The sequence below is a fragment of the Pangasianodon hypophthalmus genome, chromosome 28, assembly GCF_027358585.1.
Source record: "Pangasianodon hypophthalmus isolate fPanHyp1 chromosome 28, fPanHyp1.pri, whole genome shotgun sequence".
In the NCBI taxonomy this organism is placed as follows: domain Eukaryota; kingdom Metazoa; phylum Chordata; class Actinopteri; order Siluriformes; family Pangasiidae; genus Pangasianodon; species Pangasianodon hypophthalmus.
This window is the reverse complement of record NC_069737.1, coordinates 8,257,157-8,278,260: the sequence shown is the minus strand read 5'-3', so window position 1 is coordinate 8,278,260 and position 21,104 is coordinate 8,257,157. Positions and strand designations below refer to the sequence as shown.

Sequence of the window (21,104 nt, the reverse complement as noted above, 5' to 3'; positions counted from 1 at the left end):
ACAGCCTAAATCTGCACTGGAGACAAAATACTTCATTTCTGTGGCATGTATTAATAATTATAATGCATCACTGATGGAAAAAAAATAATAAAAAATTCTTAAAAAAATAAAAGTAAACATTTACAAGATGCTAATCTCTTAGACAACTGGATCAGTTAATTAGCAAGCTCAAGACGAGCTCCAAGATGAGTTGAATTTAAACTCGATATTTATATGCTGTATGACTTATATGACAAAGGTACCATTGGTCAAGGTTAGGTTAAGTTAATGGTCAGCTTTTCTTAAGATTTCATTCATGTTTATTTCAGTGAAACCACTTTTGCTTGTTAGAATTCCTCCAAATTCCAAAATGTGATGATTAGGTTGGTATTATTCCTTAACTTCCATACCTTCACCTTAACGTAAAGATTATGAAGTGAAGTGAAGTGACTTGTGGCCAAGTATGGTGACCCGTACTCGGAATTTGTGCTCTGCATTTAACCCATCCAAGTGCACACACACACACACACACTAGTGAACACACACCCGGAGTTTTGCTGCGGCGCCCAGGGAGCAGTTGGGGGTTCGGTGCCTTGCTCAAGGGTCTCACCTCAGTCGTGGTATTGAGGGTGGGAGAGAGCGCTGGTCATTCACTCCCCCCCACCTACAATCCCTGCCGGACCCGAGACTCGAACCCACGACCTTCAGGTTCACCTTCGGGTTGCAAGTCCGACTCGCTATCCGTTAGGCCGCGACTGCCCCCAATTATAGCACTGGTTTGATCTTTTCTGGGCTCTTACCCAGCATTCTTAGGTGTCATTAGTGCTTTTTCTCTCTGTAAGCTGCTTAGGATTGTGCCAAATATAGTTGTTTTTTTTTTTAATATGTATAACCTGCGTAAGCATACTGTGCTTTGCATAAGTATTCACCCCCATTAAACCTTTCTACATTTTGGAGTGTTAGAACCTGGAGCTGTCAAAACAAGTCCAAGATAAAGTTTTGTAAATGTATCAGTGCAGTGAGAGTTTGGTTCTAAAAATATCTCAAACTTCGAACAAGCTGCAGAGTACCATTAAATTCATTATTAAGAAAATGAAAGATTATATCCGTTTACCAAACGTCAACGAACAGCTAATGAGGGCAGAGACGCAACTAAGATACAAAGGGCGAAGCGCAACGTGATGCTGCCACCACCGTGCTTCACTGTAGGGATGTTATTTTAAGTTTTACTTTTTTTATTTGTCAATATTTCTGCAAAACATTTCGATTTCCCTTAATACTATGGGATATTTTGTGTTGATTCATGACATAACATCCTAATTATATCATTTCAGTTCCAGGTTGTAACACTACAAAATGTGGAAAAGTTCAAGTGAGGTGAATACTTATGCAAGGCACTCTATTTCATGCACAACAAACAAATGTGATTTGGCTGGATTTTGTTCAGTTAAATATGAATGAATTTGGGAGAAATGGTATCAATGCTAACCCCACCCCCAACCTTAACCTTAACCTTAACCTTATCCTTCGTATCATTTTACTTGACTTAAATTGGGAGAATATTTACAAATCTGCAAGTGTGACAACATTGTGACTTACACTAACTGCTACTACATGATACACAAGATGGTTTGAGTCATTCCATTTGTGCTAATTTCAGTTTAATGGCCGTGCACATTTCCGTGGTGATTGTAGTGGATGAACTGAAAAGCGTTGTATCTGTGTATAATCTCTCGCTTTGTGCAAGACAGAATCCATTTTATTCATTTAGAAGAATTCACCTTGATAGCCTACCTGTGGTTTCTTTGTCTTTTGTTGTGTATTCGTGCATGATAGCAAGCTAAAAAATAGCTTCAATAGGGGATATATAGAATTTTCAACAAGTTGAAATGGACAGTCGGTCTAAATTCAATCATTAATATATCCAGTACACACAACACATTCTGTTCTACTTAACTTTTTGTCCTTGTCATTGTGACCAAATTCCATAATGCACAAGATGCATGGACAATAAAACTGATGCTGAAGTGGATTCATTCAAAATGTGGCCAAAATTGCTAAACACATTTGTCCTCTGTTTTTTTTTTTTTTTTTTGGGCTTTATGTGCTAAATCTCTATCTATGCCCTGTGTAAGGCGCTCAGATTATGACAGATATCTACTGCTGTTCCTTCAGCGAGAAGAGACTGGTGATGTGATGCCAAGAATGATCTAGAAAAAACGCCATAAAATGGGGGACATTTTGTCTCACTTCTCCAATTGTTATGGGAGAATATCAAAAATTTGTTCCCTCTCACTGGTTGATAGCTCATAACCAAATGTACTTTGTTTGGGGCATGTTCTTGTAGAGAGCACAAAATTTTGTGATTTCCTGAAACCGTGTCTGGAAAACTATAGTTGCAGTGTTCGTGGCGTGACTGGACTTCATTCCACACGCGTCAAAACAAAACACACATTTCTACCCTGCGTCCAGTTTTACTAAAGCAGTCATCAACATCTCAGTACAGTACAATACCAATAACACTATCAGATACAGGGATTGTGCCAAATTATTAGTCATGTTAATTCGATTGAATATATTCATCATCACATGACTGCAATTTAAGGAGCTTGCACAAATCAAGATGGATGAACACTGTACTACAGCATACATAATATAGTACAGTATATTACAGCATAATATGTACAGTACTACAGCATACATAATATAGTAAAATGCCTGACATAACCCTGTATACATGCTCATAAGTCACATTTTTCTCACTCTATATAAATCATATGACTTCTTTATATCAGGTTACACACTATAATATACGTTCCTAAGAACATTGTAGACACAGATGTTGTAATACATTATAACACATGCACTAGTATAGTACCTAATACCCTATAATGCCTGGCATGAGCCTGTCTAAATGTTAATTAGTAGTCATAGTTGCATGCATAATGCATATATAAAGCATATGACTTCATAATACCAGGTTACATAAGACATTTATAATATAGGTTTATAAAAACATTGTAGACACAGATGTTGTAACGCATTTTAACACATGAACTAGTATAGTACCGGTACCATAGTGTTCTTAATAACACTTCCTATGACTTGTAATACATTATGAATTATGAATAATGTGTTATATGACATACACAATACCCTATAATGCCAGGCATGAGTCACTTAACACTTTATAAAGCATAAGACTTTATAATGTCAGGTTACATAATGCATTATAATATATTCATAAGTACACTGTAGATGCAGATGCATTATAAAAAAATGAACTAGAATAATACCTGTACCACAGATTAAAGTGCATTATAATATTCACCTTTGGTTTCTTTGTATTACGGCCTATGAATCTTGTATTCATAATGCATTATAAATGCATGAACAGTGTGTTACATGGCATACATAATACACTATAATGCTTGGTATGAGTCTGTATAAATGTTCATAAGAATTTATACTTGCATGCAAAACACTTTATAAGGCGTATGACCTCATAATGTCAGGATACAGAATGCTTTATAATATGTTCATAAGCACTTTGTAGGCGCAAATGTTGTAATGTATTATAACACATGAACTAGCAAAGTTCCTGGAACACTTCCTATGAATCATAACGCATTATAAATACTTGAATGATGTGTTATATGGCATACATAATACTCTATAATGCCTGCCATGAACCTGTAAAAATGTTCTTAACTAGTTATAGTTGTATGCATCACACTTTATAAACATATGACTTCATAATATGTTCATAAAATCATTGTAGACAAATGTTGTAATGCATTATAACACATGAACTAGTATAGTAGCTGTACCACAGTATTATGCATTATAATACTCACGCTTAGTTTATTCGAAATTCTTCCTGAATTTTGTATTATTAATACAATTTATATTCATAATGCAACACAATTTAATATCTGTTTAGAAGAATATTAGATACTAATTTTATAATGCACTATAACACAGACTCTCGTATATCATCTGTATTGCAGACTATATATTTTATTACCAAACAAGTCTACTTTCCCTGTAGCACTTCCTATGAATCCTGTATTCATAATTTATTAGAAATACATTTATAATGTTATATCCTGACATAATACTGTTATGACCTTGAGTAAAATTTGACTACAGAAATTTGAGAAACCAGTAACACTTCCTTCTCATAGTTATATGCACTTTATACTCATAGTTGTAGTTATATGCATTTTATAAAGCATGCTTATATGACCTCATGTTGTCAAGTTACATAATGCATTATAATATCTTTTTATAAGAACATTGTAACGCAGGCATTATAATACGGGTGTAGTATATACGACTACAGGCTATAATGAATTATGATAATCATGACACGGATTTCTACTCAACTCCAGTGTTTATACCTGTTTATAACACGTAATAGATAATTACGTCAGGTTATAACATGTTATGAATGAATTTTTAATGTATTATGAATATAAGATTCATAGGAAGTGTTGTCAAATGTTGGAATTCAGCAATAAGATTAACGTATCAGTCTTAAATTGTCAGTTTCTACTTTTTTTAATATAAAATAATAGTGCCAAGGGTTTTTTTTTTTCAGAATATTATTGTAAACTGTATAACTTTTCAGCTTATTGTAAACTGTATGCATGCAATTGTATTAATTGTATAAATAGGAAACTTCAAAAAAAAAAAAAAAAGTTGCTACCATGTAAATAGTTGGAGCAACTTGGACTTGAGAGGAAACAGAACTGGACCTTAAAATGTTTTGAGATGAGGTCAGTGAAGGTCTGGTAAGCTTGCTGATGCATCTAGCTGACATTATGAGAATCAATCAGAGCAGTGTGTCAGTAACAACCAGCTAATGTCAAATCTATGACAGTTTCATTTGTAAAATGGAAGACTAAGCTTGAGCATTATAGCTGCTATCACCATGGTTAGAAAAAGTTGATGTTGTAATAAAGAAAAGCATGGACATTTCTGGAAAAGATCATGGGATATACTAGGTATATTTTAGAGTCGATCTTTGGCCAAGTCCTTGACAGTTAAAGTACTTGGGATATAAGATCATATTATGTTGACCTTCCAGGAAAGGTGATTGTTGAACACTATTAGCTATAAGGCAAGCGCATGTGAAATGCTTCTCTGCCCTGCGCTGTTGATGGTACGTGCCTGTTCCCTGGGAATATCTGTTAAACGGGGAAATTACATACACATTGATTGCCCTTTTTTTAAAACGCAGAGAAATGTGCACTAAATAACCATTACTGTTCCATAATTGCTCTCAACCCTCAATTACGGCTGAGCTATCAGTGAGATCACCTTTGCTCTTTACTCTTTAAAGTTCCATCTCATGTTCATTTTAGGAAGACTTAAAAGTGTGTGTGTGTGTGGGTGTGTGTGTGTGTGTGTGCCTGTTTGGTATAATGTAGTCCCTTACTCTTCATCCCCCCTGGCATCTCTCTCTCTCTCTGTCTCTCCCCTTTATTTATCTCTCATGCTGTGCACAATAACACAGTCTACAAGCTCCATTGAGTACAAAACCACTGTAGCAGCTTGGAGGCAGGATTTGCTTATTACTTGTTTGCAAAGCCCCAAGCATTCCCATCACCCAGGAAATTCTTTGTAAAACATTTCGAGCCGAAAATGACAAATAATGGCAGCGTCGCATGGTTACACCTGGTTACACCTGGTTACACCATGGTTACAAGTTAATATCATGTGGATTTGTGTGTCTCTGTCTGTCTGTGTGTCTGTCTGTCTTTGAAACAAATGAATGTCCTTTAAAAATAGCCTTTAAATATACAGAACGAAAAGTAGATAGTAATATTCATATTAAGATCACTTATCGTTTTGGCTCTCACCTAGCAAATAACATATGCCAAAAATAAAAATGAAAAACTAAAGACAGGAAGGAAACTAATGGAAAATAAAGGGGGGGAAAAGCATCTCCTTTGGCATTTGAGAATGACAAAGTGAAAGGAGAAATTGCCCCTATACCCACTGTAAGTGTGTGAAATTGTTCATTAGCCTGTGACGAATAAGGAGACGGTGTCTCTATGGCATTCAAAAAGCACATCTGTCTCTCTGTCTCTCTGTCTGTCTGTCTGTCTGTCTGTCTGTCTGTCTCTCTGTCTCTCTGTCTGTGGGCACTGGATAACACCCTCCCCAGGCAGGAAGAGAGTGAACAAGTGGAGGGAAATGGATGTTCTCGGAGTTAAAATACTCTGATAATAAACTCAGCCTTGGGTTCAAACATCCGTGTTAAGTGCTTTTAGGGTGATCAGCTCAAGGTGGCAGTGAAATGATAACTCTCTGCAAATCAAATGCTTGAATAAGGACAAAGTTTAGAATTTTCATCTTTTGATTTTTTTGGTCATTGATGCATTTCAGCTGTCACTTCCCTTTATATCGGCCATTTCTCTCCCTTTTACTCTTTTCCCATCAGTTTTGTCCTTTACTGCTATTGTGTGTTACTGAAAGTCCTAAAAAACAAAATGGCAGCAAAATGTACAGAATACATCCAATCCAACCTGGAAAGAAGGGCTCTATTAAAAAAATGAAGAAGAATGGCACCAATGAATCACAGACGTTACATTTCGATGAAGCTATGCAGATGAAGCTAGATCTCGTTAGAACATGTGTGTCCAATATTATCCACGAAAAGCCGGTGTGGTGCCAGGTTTTTGTTCCATATAAGCACCTGATTACACCTGTTTATAGAGGTGTTGATTCATTTTCTATAACTGCAGCTCTGACAATAGTGCAGGCTCTAATTCAAATCACAGGTTTATTTATTTATTAACGTTGGAATACGTTATTGTTTCAACTCACAGGGACTTGTATGGCAGACACACCATGTAATTTAACTCTAATAATAAACAGATAAAAAAGTGGTACTACTTAAAAAAGAGAAGGGTATAATAGTTGATATGGTGAACGTTTCTGTTTAACGTTTAAGGAAGGAGTCTCCAGTGTCAGCACTTCAGTAAGGTCAGTAAGGGACATTTTTTTTGTCTTATTAACTTCTATAAAGAGAAAATAGAAAAGGCTGGTAAAGGAACGACTTTTTATAGCTGATCTAACGAGTGATAACAGTAACTAGCTTGTTTTCTGGACGTTCCACACCATTAAAATGTACAACATGACATTTATTAATAAATTACAAATTGTAATTGTTGGAAAAGTTGGACCATCAATCAGCTGTCATGTATGACTTCTTCTTGTTTGAAATAAAAACCTGCAGCCACAACAGACCTTTACGGATATGATCGAGCACCACTGCATTAAAAGTTCTATAATGTATCTCATCCCAAGGCTATTTTTTTCCCCAATGCAAAATCTGAATGTGGTTGTTTTGTTGAATTATGGCTTTCTTTTAACTGCCACCATGCTTGTTTACCTAGGTGCCTCTAAATATCCACCACCAGTTACCTTGGAAACTACATTAAGCAAATCAATGAAGGTAGTGTCACTGGATAGGGAGGGCATACTTCTCTCTCCCCTCTCCCTCTTTTCTGTCCCCCTCCTTTGCTCTCTCTCTCTCCCTCTCTCTCTCCCTCCCTCCCTCCCTCCCTCCTTTCGTTTTCCTCACTCCCCGCATTGTGAGATTGCATGCTGACAATCACAGCCCAAGCCGTTTGTGTTGTTGCGTCTGTCTGAGTTTTCAGGAAAGTGCCTTGAGGTCTCAGATCCCATGGAAAGACGGCAAGCATGTGATTCTTTCCCTTCACTTTCTTGATGATCCTCTTTCTGATGTTCCAGGTTAGAAGGCTGGCTTAACCTGACCATTGTAGGTTTTGTGTTTTTGTTGATATTTTTTTTTTTTTTTGGAGTTTTCTGCTCAACTGTTGAAAGACCACTGGGATAACTAGTAGGTTTTGGGATCGTGGTTTACAATGCAATGAGTGCGCTCCACTATGATGAACCTGGATGGCCTCGAGATGATCGCCGTCCTGGTGGTCATGGGACTTTTCATCAAGGTCCTGGAGCAGTTCGGTCTGTTTGAGCCTGTTGGAGGAGAAGGTAACCGACTGTTTCATTAGAACGGTTGCATTAACTGCCTTACTGTGAAGAAATCAAAGTTGTAGAAATGCCAAAGCTCATATATCTGTTGTGCGTGACAGGGAGCTCGAGCTCGAGCAACAATTCTGCAGTACCCTCGGTCCTGAGGGTCCCGCTGTGGTGAGGGGAGAGGAGTTTGGTTACTCACTGCAACTGTTGGCTCTGAAACTTTATCCTGTGAATCCTTGTACTCCCCTCACCCCACCTCCCTGTGCCTCCGTCCATGGTGCACTTACAGTCTAATCAATAGTACGGCACAAAGAGGCTTCGGGTGATGCTCTTTTGGCGTCTCCGCTAGGAAATATGACTCTCTGTTTTCCATCTTTTACTAGGGGGTTATATTTCTTGGATATGAGGAAACAAGTTGCTTTAGAGAGTCTGTGTTATGTTTTGGGAGTTGAATCTGCACTCTGAAGTTTTTAAAGTGTGCTTTTAATACTTTATTAAATTAATTTATACATATTGTGCTTTGCAGATGTTAGACGCTGGTGAGATATTCTTCTGAGGTTGAAGTTTGTATCGTACTTTTCAGTCCATAGTGTTTGGAGTTTTGCTGATTTATTTCTGCAAAGCTTTAACTTGCCAGCCAAGATCAATATTCACGTAAATTCATTGCGATATCCTTGAAGTCTTCTCTGCATGAATGACCAATCATTTAGTAGCAATTTAAAACAATTGTCCTTGTCTATTGATAAATCTATATCCTGTCCTTCATGTCCTTTACACCATAATAGTTAAGGCTGAGGGTGGGATTTTCTTTTGTGAGCAATTCTTGATATGCAGATTCCATCTTTCAGCTTCAGGCCTTTTAGTACCACATATTGATGACAGTATCTAATCTACTTGCACTACAATGATCATTTTATGGGGGGTGTTTATCTTCAACTGAGACGTGTGCTGATGAAGGGTTGATTGTAGAGGTCACTTAAACATTGCAGTATGAGGCTGGCTTGAAATCTTTTTGTCAAGCAAAGAAAAGTGGATTTGGCCTTCAGAGATTTGGCTTCAGACCTGCCAGTATTTACTCATTTTGTGTAGGTACTAAACAAGGCATTTTAACATTGGAGGCCACTAGTATGAGTTATCACTCATAAATATGCAAAAAAGAGCAATCTTCTTTTTCTCCTCGATAAAAAATGTCAGATTAGCCCATCAATGAAGCAAATGTTTTGAACTCTCTGATATTAACTGCCCCCCTGGAAGCCCCGCCCCTTCCCCCCAACTCTCATTAGTAAACTGTGGTCTCGATTTTCTTACTTGAAAGATGCATCCTCACTTACTATCAAAGTAAAGGGAGAATGTTCATTAATGTGAAGTACAGTTTGTTAATGTAGACTCTATATAACATTGTTTTCCTGGAATAGCAAGAAATAAAAAAAAAAATTAATTTTTTAGTATCTACATCTAAAATAAAACCAGGCTTTTCCCCTAAAGTATAAACCCCGTATATACACCCACTTAAGTTTCTACCTTAAACAAGGCCTTTATGAAAAATGTGCTGCGTCTCCTCCTCCCCCTACCCCGTTTCCCACCCAGTAGGATTACATATTATTCCTAATCGAGATTGACACGTCTGCATGGGTAGTTTTTAATGCTTGGACCTATGCCTCGTTATATTTGTTAAAATAATTCACCATTTGGCATTTAGTCTACTTGGACTGGTTTTAGCGACAACATAGGAATGCGGTAGTCGGAATATCTGTCATTTTTATGGACTGAAGTAGTTGAATTAATCAAAACAGCCCTCCCACTCTCAACCCAGACCTCCATACTGATGTGTCTCTTGGAGCATGCCCAGCTATGAAGGAAGACGTGCCAACTGATTGCTCATTTCGAGATTAAAAAGCAAAGTTCTTTTTACTGCCCTCACCCAGGCCAGACTTGGCCTGTACAAAATTTTGAGGTATTCAGCCGTCTCCAGACGAAGCATTAAGCAATATAGAAAGACTTTGAGAGCAAAAGCCAATAAATTGTCCAGACATATTAGGCAAAGTGCTACCCTTAATATCAGTGGTTTTAATAACAAAGGCGTCTCAAGGATTCGGATAAGCCCTGGTGGGTTTTACTGCCCCATTTTGCATATGTGAAATCTTCAAGCCTCTGTTGTTATTGTGATTGTCTGTCAGGAAGAAGCTGAGATCACAGCACCATGCCTTTAAAGTGGTGAATTATTAATTGTAACAAGCACTCCAGCACTTCGCTGCTTCTGTTTATCGCCACATGCCTGACATAACTCACTGTCAGTGAAGCCGTGTAATGAATAGGTGTCAAACTTGTGCCAGGTGGACAAAAGTCAAACTGTGAAGAGGGCATGTCTGGCTGGTACTCCATCATCTCTATGGTGTTGGAACATAAGACATAGTGATAGATTGTGTTCCAAATATAATGTCGCTAGAAATTATAATAATATAATAATCCAATAAATGCAATTCATGCCCATTCTTCATATTCATACTATTCTGTATATGACGTGTATAACTCTCTTTGCTGTCTCATTCCACTAATCAATCCATTTATCCAGTTTAGATCTACAGTGATAGTCACAGACGCATCCACTTAACTTCAATTACTTTCCCAATCACTTTCCTGTTTCTTTTTAACCGCCATTAAGCCACAATTTAAGTTCAGCAAAGCGCTCTGCTCCGTGGTCAAGCTCTTATTAATATACTGACATAACTTTGAAAATCTGCAGTGTCATTGTAACATGACTGACTCTGTGAGGACGTAGTGGCACGTATGGATTTATAAAGTCCAGGCCACATCATCCAAAATGTTTGGTGTAGACCAAAGGCAAACAGGCCAAGGTCAAACATTTTGAATACACACTAATTGGTAGAGAATGCAGCTTGTAATTGCGAAAGTAAACACACGGGATGTTGCAGAGAGAGTGCCAGAGTGCTATTTAAACAAGCTGGTGCTAATGAGCCAACCTAGTCCGTAACCATTACAGTGTACCAGGTGTAAAATCTGTTATACCGGACACTGAGAGTAGTTATTGTAGAGTTAGAGCTATGCAGGATTTCATTTGCACCAGAGACACTTATGATATATCATAACTGGTAATGTGTAATGATACGTGTCATCATAGAGCAAAACTTTGTCTTACTTCCTCCCTTTGCCATCAGCCAATCAATAACACAATCTGACCCAAACGGTAAACACTCCATCTGTGATATCAACACACAATATTCAGTATTTTTGTATTTGTGTCATAGCTTGGGAAATCCTTTCACATGATGAAATTTTTTTAATTTCTTTTTACTGTATATAGTCCTAAAATATAGCAATCCAACAACTTGTTCAAAGTGTGACTTTGAGCGTTTGAGGAAATCACACTTAGCAAGGTTTTAGATGTTTTTAGGTAACTGTTTTAACCACCATGTTTACTAAACTGCCTCCTTACTGAACATGATCATTGCAGGAAGTTAGTCAAGGCAATATTTAAAAGTAAATTCGAAATTAATTTTGGTGAAATATATTTATGGTTTCTTAAAGTAGAGGTGGCAAAGTATGTTATAGGCAGAAAAACCTGATTGATTTTGGTCAAAACTTAATTTAGTTTTGCAGAATTCAGCCGTCACACAATTACTTAAAGGATATCAAAAGTAAAGTGGTGACTTAAATGATTCATTTCTTGTATTTATTCTTTATACAGATATGTTCTTGTTTTCGTCCTGATACTTAGGTCTTGTGCAGCAAATGTTGCCGCTTTTTAGTAATGAACCATAATAATGATAAATTTGTGATCTGTACTACTTATAGAACATTAGTTTGGTCTATGAGTGATTTTCTGGAGTAGCTACTGAGAAAATAGCTATGCTCATTGCTGTATAAATAGCTACGTTTATAGTTTATCCCAGTGTAATCCTTTCAGCTTGTACAGTGTATGCAGTTACTATCAGTGTATTTATTAGTCCAGTGATTGTATACAGCACAAGAAGAAAGCATTATACAAATTTGTACATCTTGAGCCTACATTAAAATTGTTACTTGATGCAGTCATTCAGTTTTAGTACAATATAAATTTCTCACATTTCCACCATTTTTGTCCACTTTCCTAATTTACATAAACATATGATAGTCATCTATGTCTAGATTAGTTAATGCTACTTAGGTGGACTTAAATAATAGCAACATTTCAGTGTGTGAACGTTTCTATGATGCCCGTCTAAAAGCCACCAATAGGAAGAGAGCATGGGATTACGCAAAATTCACATGATAGCTACAAGTACGTTAATGGTGAACCATAAACAAAACATGCTAATGGACAGGAAAACACCCTTATTACGTCAGGTTCACTTCGAATAATGTTTCTGTTTATCTGTTTAGAGGATCTTCATTGTATAATGACAGGGAGAACACCTATTATCAAACAATCTGTTATAGAATTCAGTCAAGATTTTATTGGGAACAGTTTGCACAGCGTGACGGGTAATAAATCTTAAAGACTGCTGTAATCGCACGGTGTAAAACCGGCTTTGGTTAGATAGCAGTCCTCTATATATGCTAAATACAAAATCTAAATCCCTGATGGTGCCAGTGTTGGATGCAATTCTACTTTAATACTGTCCTGAGCCTCCAAGCATGGAGCTGAAAAATCATCCAGCTTGACCTTAGCATCTCTTTACAAGCATCCCTTTCTCTCTCTCTCTCTCTCTCTCTCTCCCTCCCTCACTAAGTCCATCATAACATTCGTAGTCATTAGTGGGTAGATGCGTGTAGACTTTCTGCCGAAATTCAGATGGATTCCTGCTACTTTAATGAATGAGTCGGTTTTGTTTCACTAGTGCATTTTCCTAAATGAAATGCCCAGCGAACAAACTTTAATCCAGGGAATAAGAGCTCTGGTAGTTGCTGAGGGAGGCTGATGAGGGTGACACTGTCGGCAAGTTGGCAAGCCCTAAACGGGAAGGGAAGCTTATTCTTTCTCATTTATGGCCCTATAGATAACATGTCCAAATTACAAGCAGAGACAACCCCATCCATAATTGCTAGAGGCAGTAGGATAGGAACAGGCCATAAACCTGTTCTGTTCTTTGTTTTGTCCTAACAAGTGAAATAATTTTATAGACCCAGGATTTTATGAGGCACAGAATTACCTGGACAGCCTGATAGGAGATGAACAACTTGAGGAAAATGAGAAATAGACAGCTAAGTGTTTGTATAGACTGTCTGTTAGATAGATTGTCATTATTAGTCTGTTTTTTTTTTCTTCTTTTATATCCACAAACTCATTGTGAAGTCCCAGCTTGTAAAGTACTCCTGCTGATTGCAGTTAATATTACTCATATGCTATCTTCTTTGCTCAGCTGGTATTGTAATGAGAAGCTGCAATGCAAAGAGGTTCTCACCTCTTAGAGTTTTGCTCTTATTTTTACCCTCACATGTGAAGCATGTGTTTAGTTCTTGGGTGTAAATAACGTCTCACATATTTCTTTGAAAAAGGTTCTAGATGCCGGATCAGTACCGTATTTATATATACCACCTACAGTGTTTCACAAAACTTAACAAAAGAGGCTTGCAGCAAATCGCTCAATTACTGTGAAGATGTCTGAAGCACATATCAGCTAATACTCACAACTCTGATAGAGCTATTGTACTGAAAAGGAGGAAAATGTTTGGCACATTGCTAAGTTTGACATTATGATAAAAGTTCTGAATATGTTAAATGAGAACGTACGGCGTAAAATACTTTGAGCAGGTAAACTGATGATAAGAGGCTTTTGCTTAATTGTCTTTAAGATCGTTTCAGATATTGTTCAGCAAATTCTCTTTTACCAGTCGTCTATTAAGTCTTTTATTAGCTTTTTGTCGTTATCAACCGATCTAAAAATAAATGCATTCAGTTATATTTATATACTGAACTTTGTCGATGTTGTAAATATACGCTAACTATATACTATAATATAATATAACAAATGTATGTACTTAATTAAAATGTGCTAACAATATTTTCATCTCAAATGCTAGGAAGTACTTTGATCACACTTAAAACAAAATTGTATTATAGTATACATTTTATTAATAAATTACTATTAAATGTACATTTAGTTAAAATTTAGTTGAATTTGATAAAATTCAATTGTTAGTTACCATTTCATACATACATTTCATAAATGCATTTAATTTACTTTTGTTAAAAAACAATTAATAGTATTGCATTTAATTGTTAAAAACTGTCCTTGAACAGAATTAATTTTATAAAATGATTTTTTTAATTAGAAAATGGTGTTTATGCTTTAAAACTTCAAGCAAAGATTTTATTGAGATTTTATATTTTTTGTAAGTTTGTATTTTTGAAATTGTTTAAAGTAATAGCCCTGTGGCTTTTTTTTTTTTTTTTTTTTTTTTTTTTTTTAATAAATTTCAAATTACTTATTATTAGGGAAAGGAATTGTGTTGATCGTTTATAATGGAACGCTTAGAGTAGAAATTTGTCGTGAATTTGTCATATGTAAATTATTAACATGTACTCTTGTGGGCAAAACGAAACAAAACAAAAAAAAATGGGCCAGGCAAAATATTAAGCTTTTAATGATCTTAACAACAAATATGAGCAAGAAAATGAGCAAGAATTAAACAGATGCACTCCTGAGAGCTCCATTTGCTCGTTTACTTTTGCTGCAGTGAACTGTTTGGGGAAAATCTAGAAACAGGAAAATTCACTAATATAGTCTTCTTGTACTCAAAGTTAAAATTATGATAATGATTAAAATGCTTGATGTAAAACAAATGTCTGGGTGTACGAAATTTTCCAAAAATATCTTCTGGTACTTTATAATAACAAGCTCATTCCAGAATTACCAGGATACCAGGAGCCAGGATTGACAGAGCAGGGAGATCTACAGTATTTGTTTAATTCTTGCTGATTTCCTGATCAATAATTTGTTGTTAAGACCATTTAAAGTTTAATATTTTGCCATTTTGGGCTTGGCCTTGGTTTTTTTTTTTTTGTTTTTTTTTTTTGCCCAGGAGTGTATGTGATGTTTATATATGATAGTACAACTTGTTTAATACTCATTAACATCCCCTGACATGCAATATTCTGTGAAATTCATACTTTTATGACTATCTATCTAAGTGCTATCTTTATTTCCTACCTTTGGTGCTATCTTTATTTCCTACCTTTGTTCTAGTGCTAGAAGTTCATGTGTCCTAGTATAAATGCACTGAAAACAGAGCTTTTGGTTTGAAAGTGTGTTTTTTGAAAATTGAAAAGTACAATGTTGGGTTATATTAGTAGCATTGAAAGCTCAAATAGTAATGCAGGAAGTGTATTGAAAAGTACAGTTTGGTAGCTTTATTTTTGAGATTGTACAATAAATTTAGTACGATAAATCCCTTAACCATTACTATAATCACATATAATCAAGCTTAGCGTACATTAGTAAACTTTTTTCACGTGGGGAAGTGTCATTATATGGCACTCATCATTGTTTAATTATTGTATGTGTATACAAAAATATACAGTTACTACCTCTTTATATGTGTACTGTTCCCTCATGATTCCAACAATTTCCAGCAGTCTACACTTTCAGTTGATCAGTTGTTAGTGTTTCAGTGTTATAAAGCCATCTTCTGTGGTTTGCTGCTAATGGCTTTTGCGTGAAGACGTATTGTTTTCGGCACGTCGTGGTTCCTTTTGGATTATTCATATACTGTATACACTAGTGCGTAATTGGCTTTATGAGCTCAAAGTTGTTTAAAGATCTTCCTAAACATAAGTGTGTGAAAGGAGAAAGAGAACTCCAATCCATAAGAGAACTCGGATATTTGTGGGGCTAGGTTGTAGGTTGGTGTTGAGTTTTTGTTATTCCAGTGAGAAATTAGTGATTGTCTGCTGCGCTGATGTGACAGGCAACGTTGCTAGTGCAGTTACAATGGAGTTCAATAGGAGAAAACATATCAACGATGTCAAACTTAAGCGATAACAATCAGGTTTCACTGTTAGTTCCTAAATACAAAAGAGCAAGAGCTTCTGTTCTCAATCACCATCATTTCCCACCAACTTTCAATATCATATTAAGGAGAAATTGAATGTACAATTAGTGGAGAATGTACACGCTGGACTCCAAGGTCCAGAATGCAATGCGGCTATATGACACAGTTGCTCTGAGTTACAGCAGAGACTCGGCTCGGCTAGTTAGTGATTTTTGAGATGACGAGAGTGATGGTGTTGACGGAGGGAGCTCTGGAGCTTTGAAGCTTTGGAAGCTGATCTGAAGTTTGAGGAGGTGAGAGAGCTGGACAGACTAAAGGACTAAAGCGCTGCCGCATCCTTCTCTTTAGGCAGCGATGAAGCGATAGCTAAACCCCACTGGCACCACTATCAGGTAGTTGAATTGCATTATGGGTAGAAAACCTTTAACCAAAGTGAAAAATAGACCAACATGTTGATGAAAGAAAAAAAAGAAGAGGAAACAATAAGTCAGTTTCATTAGAAAGTAAATCTTGTATGAATTGTAGAGGTGTGAATTGTTTGCCCTGCAGTGGGCTCACACCCCTCCCCTTTCCCATGGCCCTGCTCACCAGCAGCTAAACACAGAGTCACGATACTCTACACACAGAAACCCAACAGTGTCCTGACTAATCTTATACCAGACTTGTGGTGATAAAATAAACCATTTGTTTATACTGATTGAAAATATCTGATAAGTCAATTTCTATTCCACCGGCAGAATGGAACGCCAGTCTACTGCGAGAAAGGGTTAAACTTGAGAAATCAGAATGTTTTATAAAATCATTTTTCGACCTTATCCAATATCCCTTTTCAAGTCTGTCACATATTGTTTGGAACAGTATTCGAAGTCTTGAGTATTCCTCTCTTTGTGCCCTTGTCCAACACCACCTTGTCCTTCGTCCTTGAAAAATTCTCCTTTAGGCATAGCCGAAAATACACAGCAAGCACACTCAAAGGCATGAATGAACCACGCCTCAAGGCCTCAAACATTTTCACTGTCTCTCTGTTCATTCTCTTTCTTTACTCTGCTTTACATGCATGGAGATGGGTGGGGTGGGAGGTGTCACTACACCTTCTAAAACTACTCTGCCAGTCACTTGATTCTTAAAATTTTCATTTTAAATTTAGGAAGAAGCCTGTTTGTGAGTGCTAGTAGTGTGTTAATTCTGTCTCGTTGGAAAATGTGAGAATTTGCATCCCTTTGAAAGAGTATTGTGACATGATCAGACGGGAGGATGTTCATGTCTGTCAGTCAGCCATATTGTTTCTGACTAACTGAATGTCTCCACTAATTGATATTCTTTCAGAATAGGCTACAAATACTAATAACAAGACGACCAACACTGATAGTAGCACAAGAGCACATCCGGGGCATATGGAAGACATTTTCACTTAGTCATTGTGACTAAGTGAGAATTTTATTAGCAGTATTTTGCAATTGCTATGGTGATGTGCTTCAATTAAGCATCTGTGGTCTTGATTGAGTGGAAGACATGGAGCCATTTTACATTTGAAGTTCACTGAAAGAGCATAATTAACTCACATTTAGCTACGTGAAATGAAGTGAGAGAAAGTTAGAGATGAGAAGCTGTCGGCTAATGATCACAAGATTTCTCACGTCATTTTTCATGCAAGCACAGACTTAATCTGAGTATAGACAAATTCATTCATTTATCTTCAGTGTCCTCTTTATTCTGGTTAGTGTTGCTGTGGATCTGAAGCCTATCCCAGAAACACTGGATGTGAAGTGGGAATACATCCTAGATGGAAAGCTAGTCAGACATGCACATTGACATACACGTTCTCACATTTGGGCAATTTAGCGTAGCCAGTCCACCTACCGGCATGTTTTTGGGAAGGAAACCAGAGAACCCAGAGGAAACTCACAAAGACATAGAGAGAACATGAAACTCTACACAGACAAGCTAACCCAAGCTCAGGTACGAACTGAGGAACCTGAAGTTGCCAGGTGTGCCACTGTGCCACTCCAGCATAAACAAGTGTAATTTCTTATCAATAAAATGTGTGCAATTAACAGCTTTGCACTGAGTTACCATCCGACACCGCTGCTTTTGTCCAACATTACTGGTTTTCAAATGTATAGTGTATAAATCTATCTGCTATCTTTTTTTTGTCAAATAAATTTTATTGAAAGACAACGATTTTGAAGATAGATTTACAATCTTACATATTTTTTGTCTATTACATGTACAAAATTAGAAAAGAGAGAGGAAAAGGGGAAAAAAAAAAGGCGAAGAGCCCACATCACAAACCATCACTTACAAGACCTGTTTACATTAAATTGTAAAGTATGATGAAAGATTATTAAGACATTACATTAACAAATGATGCATTAGTCTGTAGGGTTTCCATCAAAGGTAACAGAGAAAAGGGTGCCAGATTTTGTCAAACTGCTCAAATTTGCCCTTCAAACAGTAGCTAATTCGTTCCAAATGTCAAGTAGAAATCATCTCTCCTAGCCATAGCTTACATGTAGGAGCCTCCTTTTTCTTCCAGAACAACAGTAGTAACTTCTTGGCTATAGTCAAACTGTATGCAAGCAGTTTGTGTTGTGCACCTGATAATGGATGCATACTTTCAGAAAATCCCAGAATGAAAAGTGCCGGATCTGGCTTAAAAATCTCTGAAAGCACATCAAAAATTCCTTTTCAATAACTCTGTATCATGGAGCAGAAAATAAAACCATGGGACAAATCAGCATCTACTGATTCACATTTGTCACAAAGAGGTGAAACATTTTGGAAAATTCTATGTAGCTTCTTTTTTGAATAATGTAGTCTGTGAATGACTTTAAACTGAATAAGGCAATGTCTAGAATTGATAGAATGTTCGTTAATATCCTTTAAACTCGTCTGCCACATTTCCTCAGAAATTTCCACTCCTAATTCTTTCTCCCATTCTTCCTTTATCTGCAATCTTAATGACCAAGGCTAAATGTTAAAATGCAAACAAAGTATAAATGAACACTCGTAGTTGTTGCTGTCTAATCTATCCTTGAATGGACACTATGTTTTGTAATCTGAAATCTTGAATCTGAACTTTCAGAACTGAATCTGAACCAATTTCTACACTTGATTATTATAAAATTGAATTTGAAACCTTGCAGATGAATACAAGCCGTGGAATACAATTTCAATTTCATCTAATTCAACTGTAAAGCTTCACTTACAAAAGGAAATTTCATAATTGTACATTGTAAATTTCCGATCGTAGTGGAACATTTTTCATTCCATAGAAATACACCTCAGGAAGGCTGAAAATCTCAGTAGGCAGGTACATTTGTTATTTTTATGAAAATTACAGTGTTAAGTTAATATACTGAATATATGTGGATCATATGAACAAACATTAAATAAAGCTGTATTAGAATTGCATCAATAATGCTAAATAAATTCTACGTTAATACTGTTAGTATTATTTTTCTTCAGCATTCTAATAAACTACTGCTAAATCAAATCAACTCATTTACCTCATATAACCTGCAAGAAGGAAGCATTTCTAACAAGAAGTTACTCGAACAGATTTATACTCCTATATTGAATTACACCACAAAGTGCTCAGCCATCATAACTGAAGGAAAGGGAGGGGGTCTGGGGAAAACATTAAGATTTGTTTTACTCTCATGCCTGACAAGTTATTAAAAATGCATGGGCTGCAAAGAAACCAGAGGCCTTTCATCGCACAATCTTTGAATAAAACTTTTATGTCTGAGTCCAACAACAGCTATTAGTCTTCTCAGCCTTCACATTTAAGCATTTTCTACAGAAATGTGGCTTTTGATCGATGACACTTAGCCTTGATAAAGCTATCTTTTGCACTGCCATAATGGAATCCTTTAATATTTCTCGTTGTTTCTCAGGGATCCATTAGTCCGTGTTGAAATGCTTTTTCTTCTGTGTAAAAGGTTTCAGCGTGAAATTGTGTTCCAATACCAACAGATCAACAATGCCTCATGATTGCACATTTATAAAAAATTCATATGGTCCAACTCGTTTGAAAGTTACCGAAGGTTAAAGTAAGAGTGAAGGACCAATTTAATGGCCGTACCATTTTTTTTTAACAACTTAATTGGAACAAAATCCAATAGACAATCAGTGAACAAAATGAGACAATAAAATAATTTGGCTATGGATGGTAGTTTTGTCTATTCCTTCTTTTCTTCCTCCCTCTAATTATTCCTCTTTTCTTATAATCTCCTTTTTTTCTAGTCTGGATTCTTTTGCCTGCTTTACAATATGGTTCCAGTCTTGTGTGTTTACCGTATCTGAAGGCTCATTGAAAGTGTGTGTACAAATCTGTTGGTCATTTACAATATATATCATTCATACTGTATACTCATTCATGCTCAATAGCAATCAGGAAGTACCTGATTAATCTTTTAATGAGTTATCAAAAATGCTTCTCAGTTGGGATTTCAAAAAAAAACATGAAAACAGGAAAGTGTCTGAAATGGAGAATGTTTTGAGTTCTTTCATATAAAATAAAATCTAGCAGTGTAAGTTCAGCTTAGTTAGCATTAGACAAGCATGTATTTAACATCAGTTAACTATTTTTATGAAGAATGCCACTAAAGTATTTTGGCTAAAAGTGGTCAAAAATTGCAGAAAAAAAATGGACAAAAATTTTTTGATTTTTTCCTCTTATTTTTTGTTCTCATGCCTTAGTCAAACACTTTAAGACACTTCAACACATTTTCAATCAGTATAAACAAATGGATTTTTTTTTTTATCACCGCAAGTCTGATATAAGATTAGTCAGGACACTGTTGGGTTTCTGTGTGTAGAGTATCATGATTCTGTGTTTAGCTGCTGGTGAGCAGGGAGATGGGAAAGGGGAGGGGTGTGAGCCCCCTGCTGGGCAAACTATTCACATCTCTCCACAATAACATTGGTACAGAGCTAAAACGGACAGCGCAATTAAAGCTTTTTTTTTTTTTTTTTGAGATAAACACCGTCTACAACTGCCACAATCAAATTATAACATTTAAACCTAGTAGGCTAAGTAAAAAAAAAAAAAGAAATACTTGGAAAAAACTGCAAATTCTAAAAGCTTTGAGTGCTTACTTTCATAAGAGCCA

The 21,104-nt window shown here is 36.3% G+C and overlaps 1 protein-coding gene across 4 annotated transcripts in view; it reads left to right on the top strand.

The window, feature by feature from the left end:
* Positions 1-21,104, top strand: part of LOC113544376 (Kv channel-interacting protein 2) — a 202,373-nt gene that overhangs the window by 151,618 nt on the left and 29,651 nt on the right. The window contains exon 1 of one of the 4 annotated variants that reach the window (XM_026943182.3): positions 7,593-8,007. The exons of the other annotated variants lie outside the window; for them this stretch is intronic. Within the exon in view, the coding sequence (XP_026798983.3) occupies positions 7,902-8,007 (106 nt within the window). The 5' untranslated portion in view covers positions 7,593-7,901. Of the gene's footprint in view, positions 1-7,592; positions 8,008-21,104 lie in introns of those variants that run through there. 4 annotated transcript variants of the gene reach the window in all.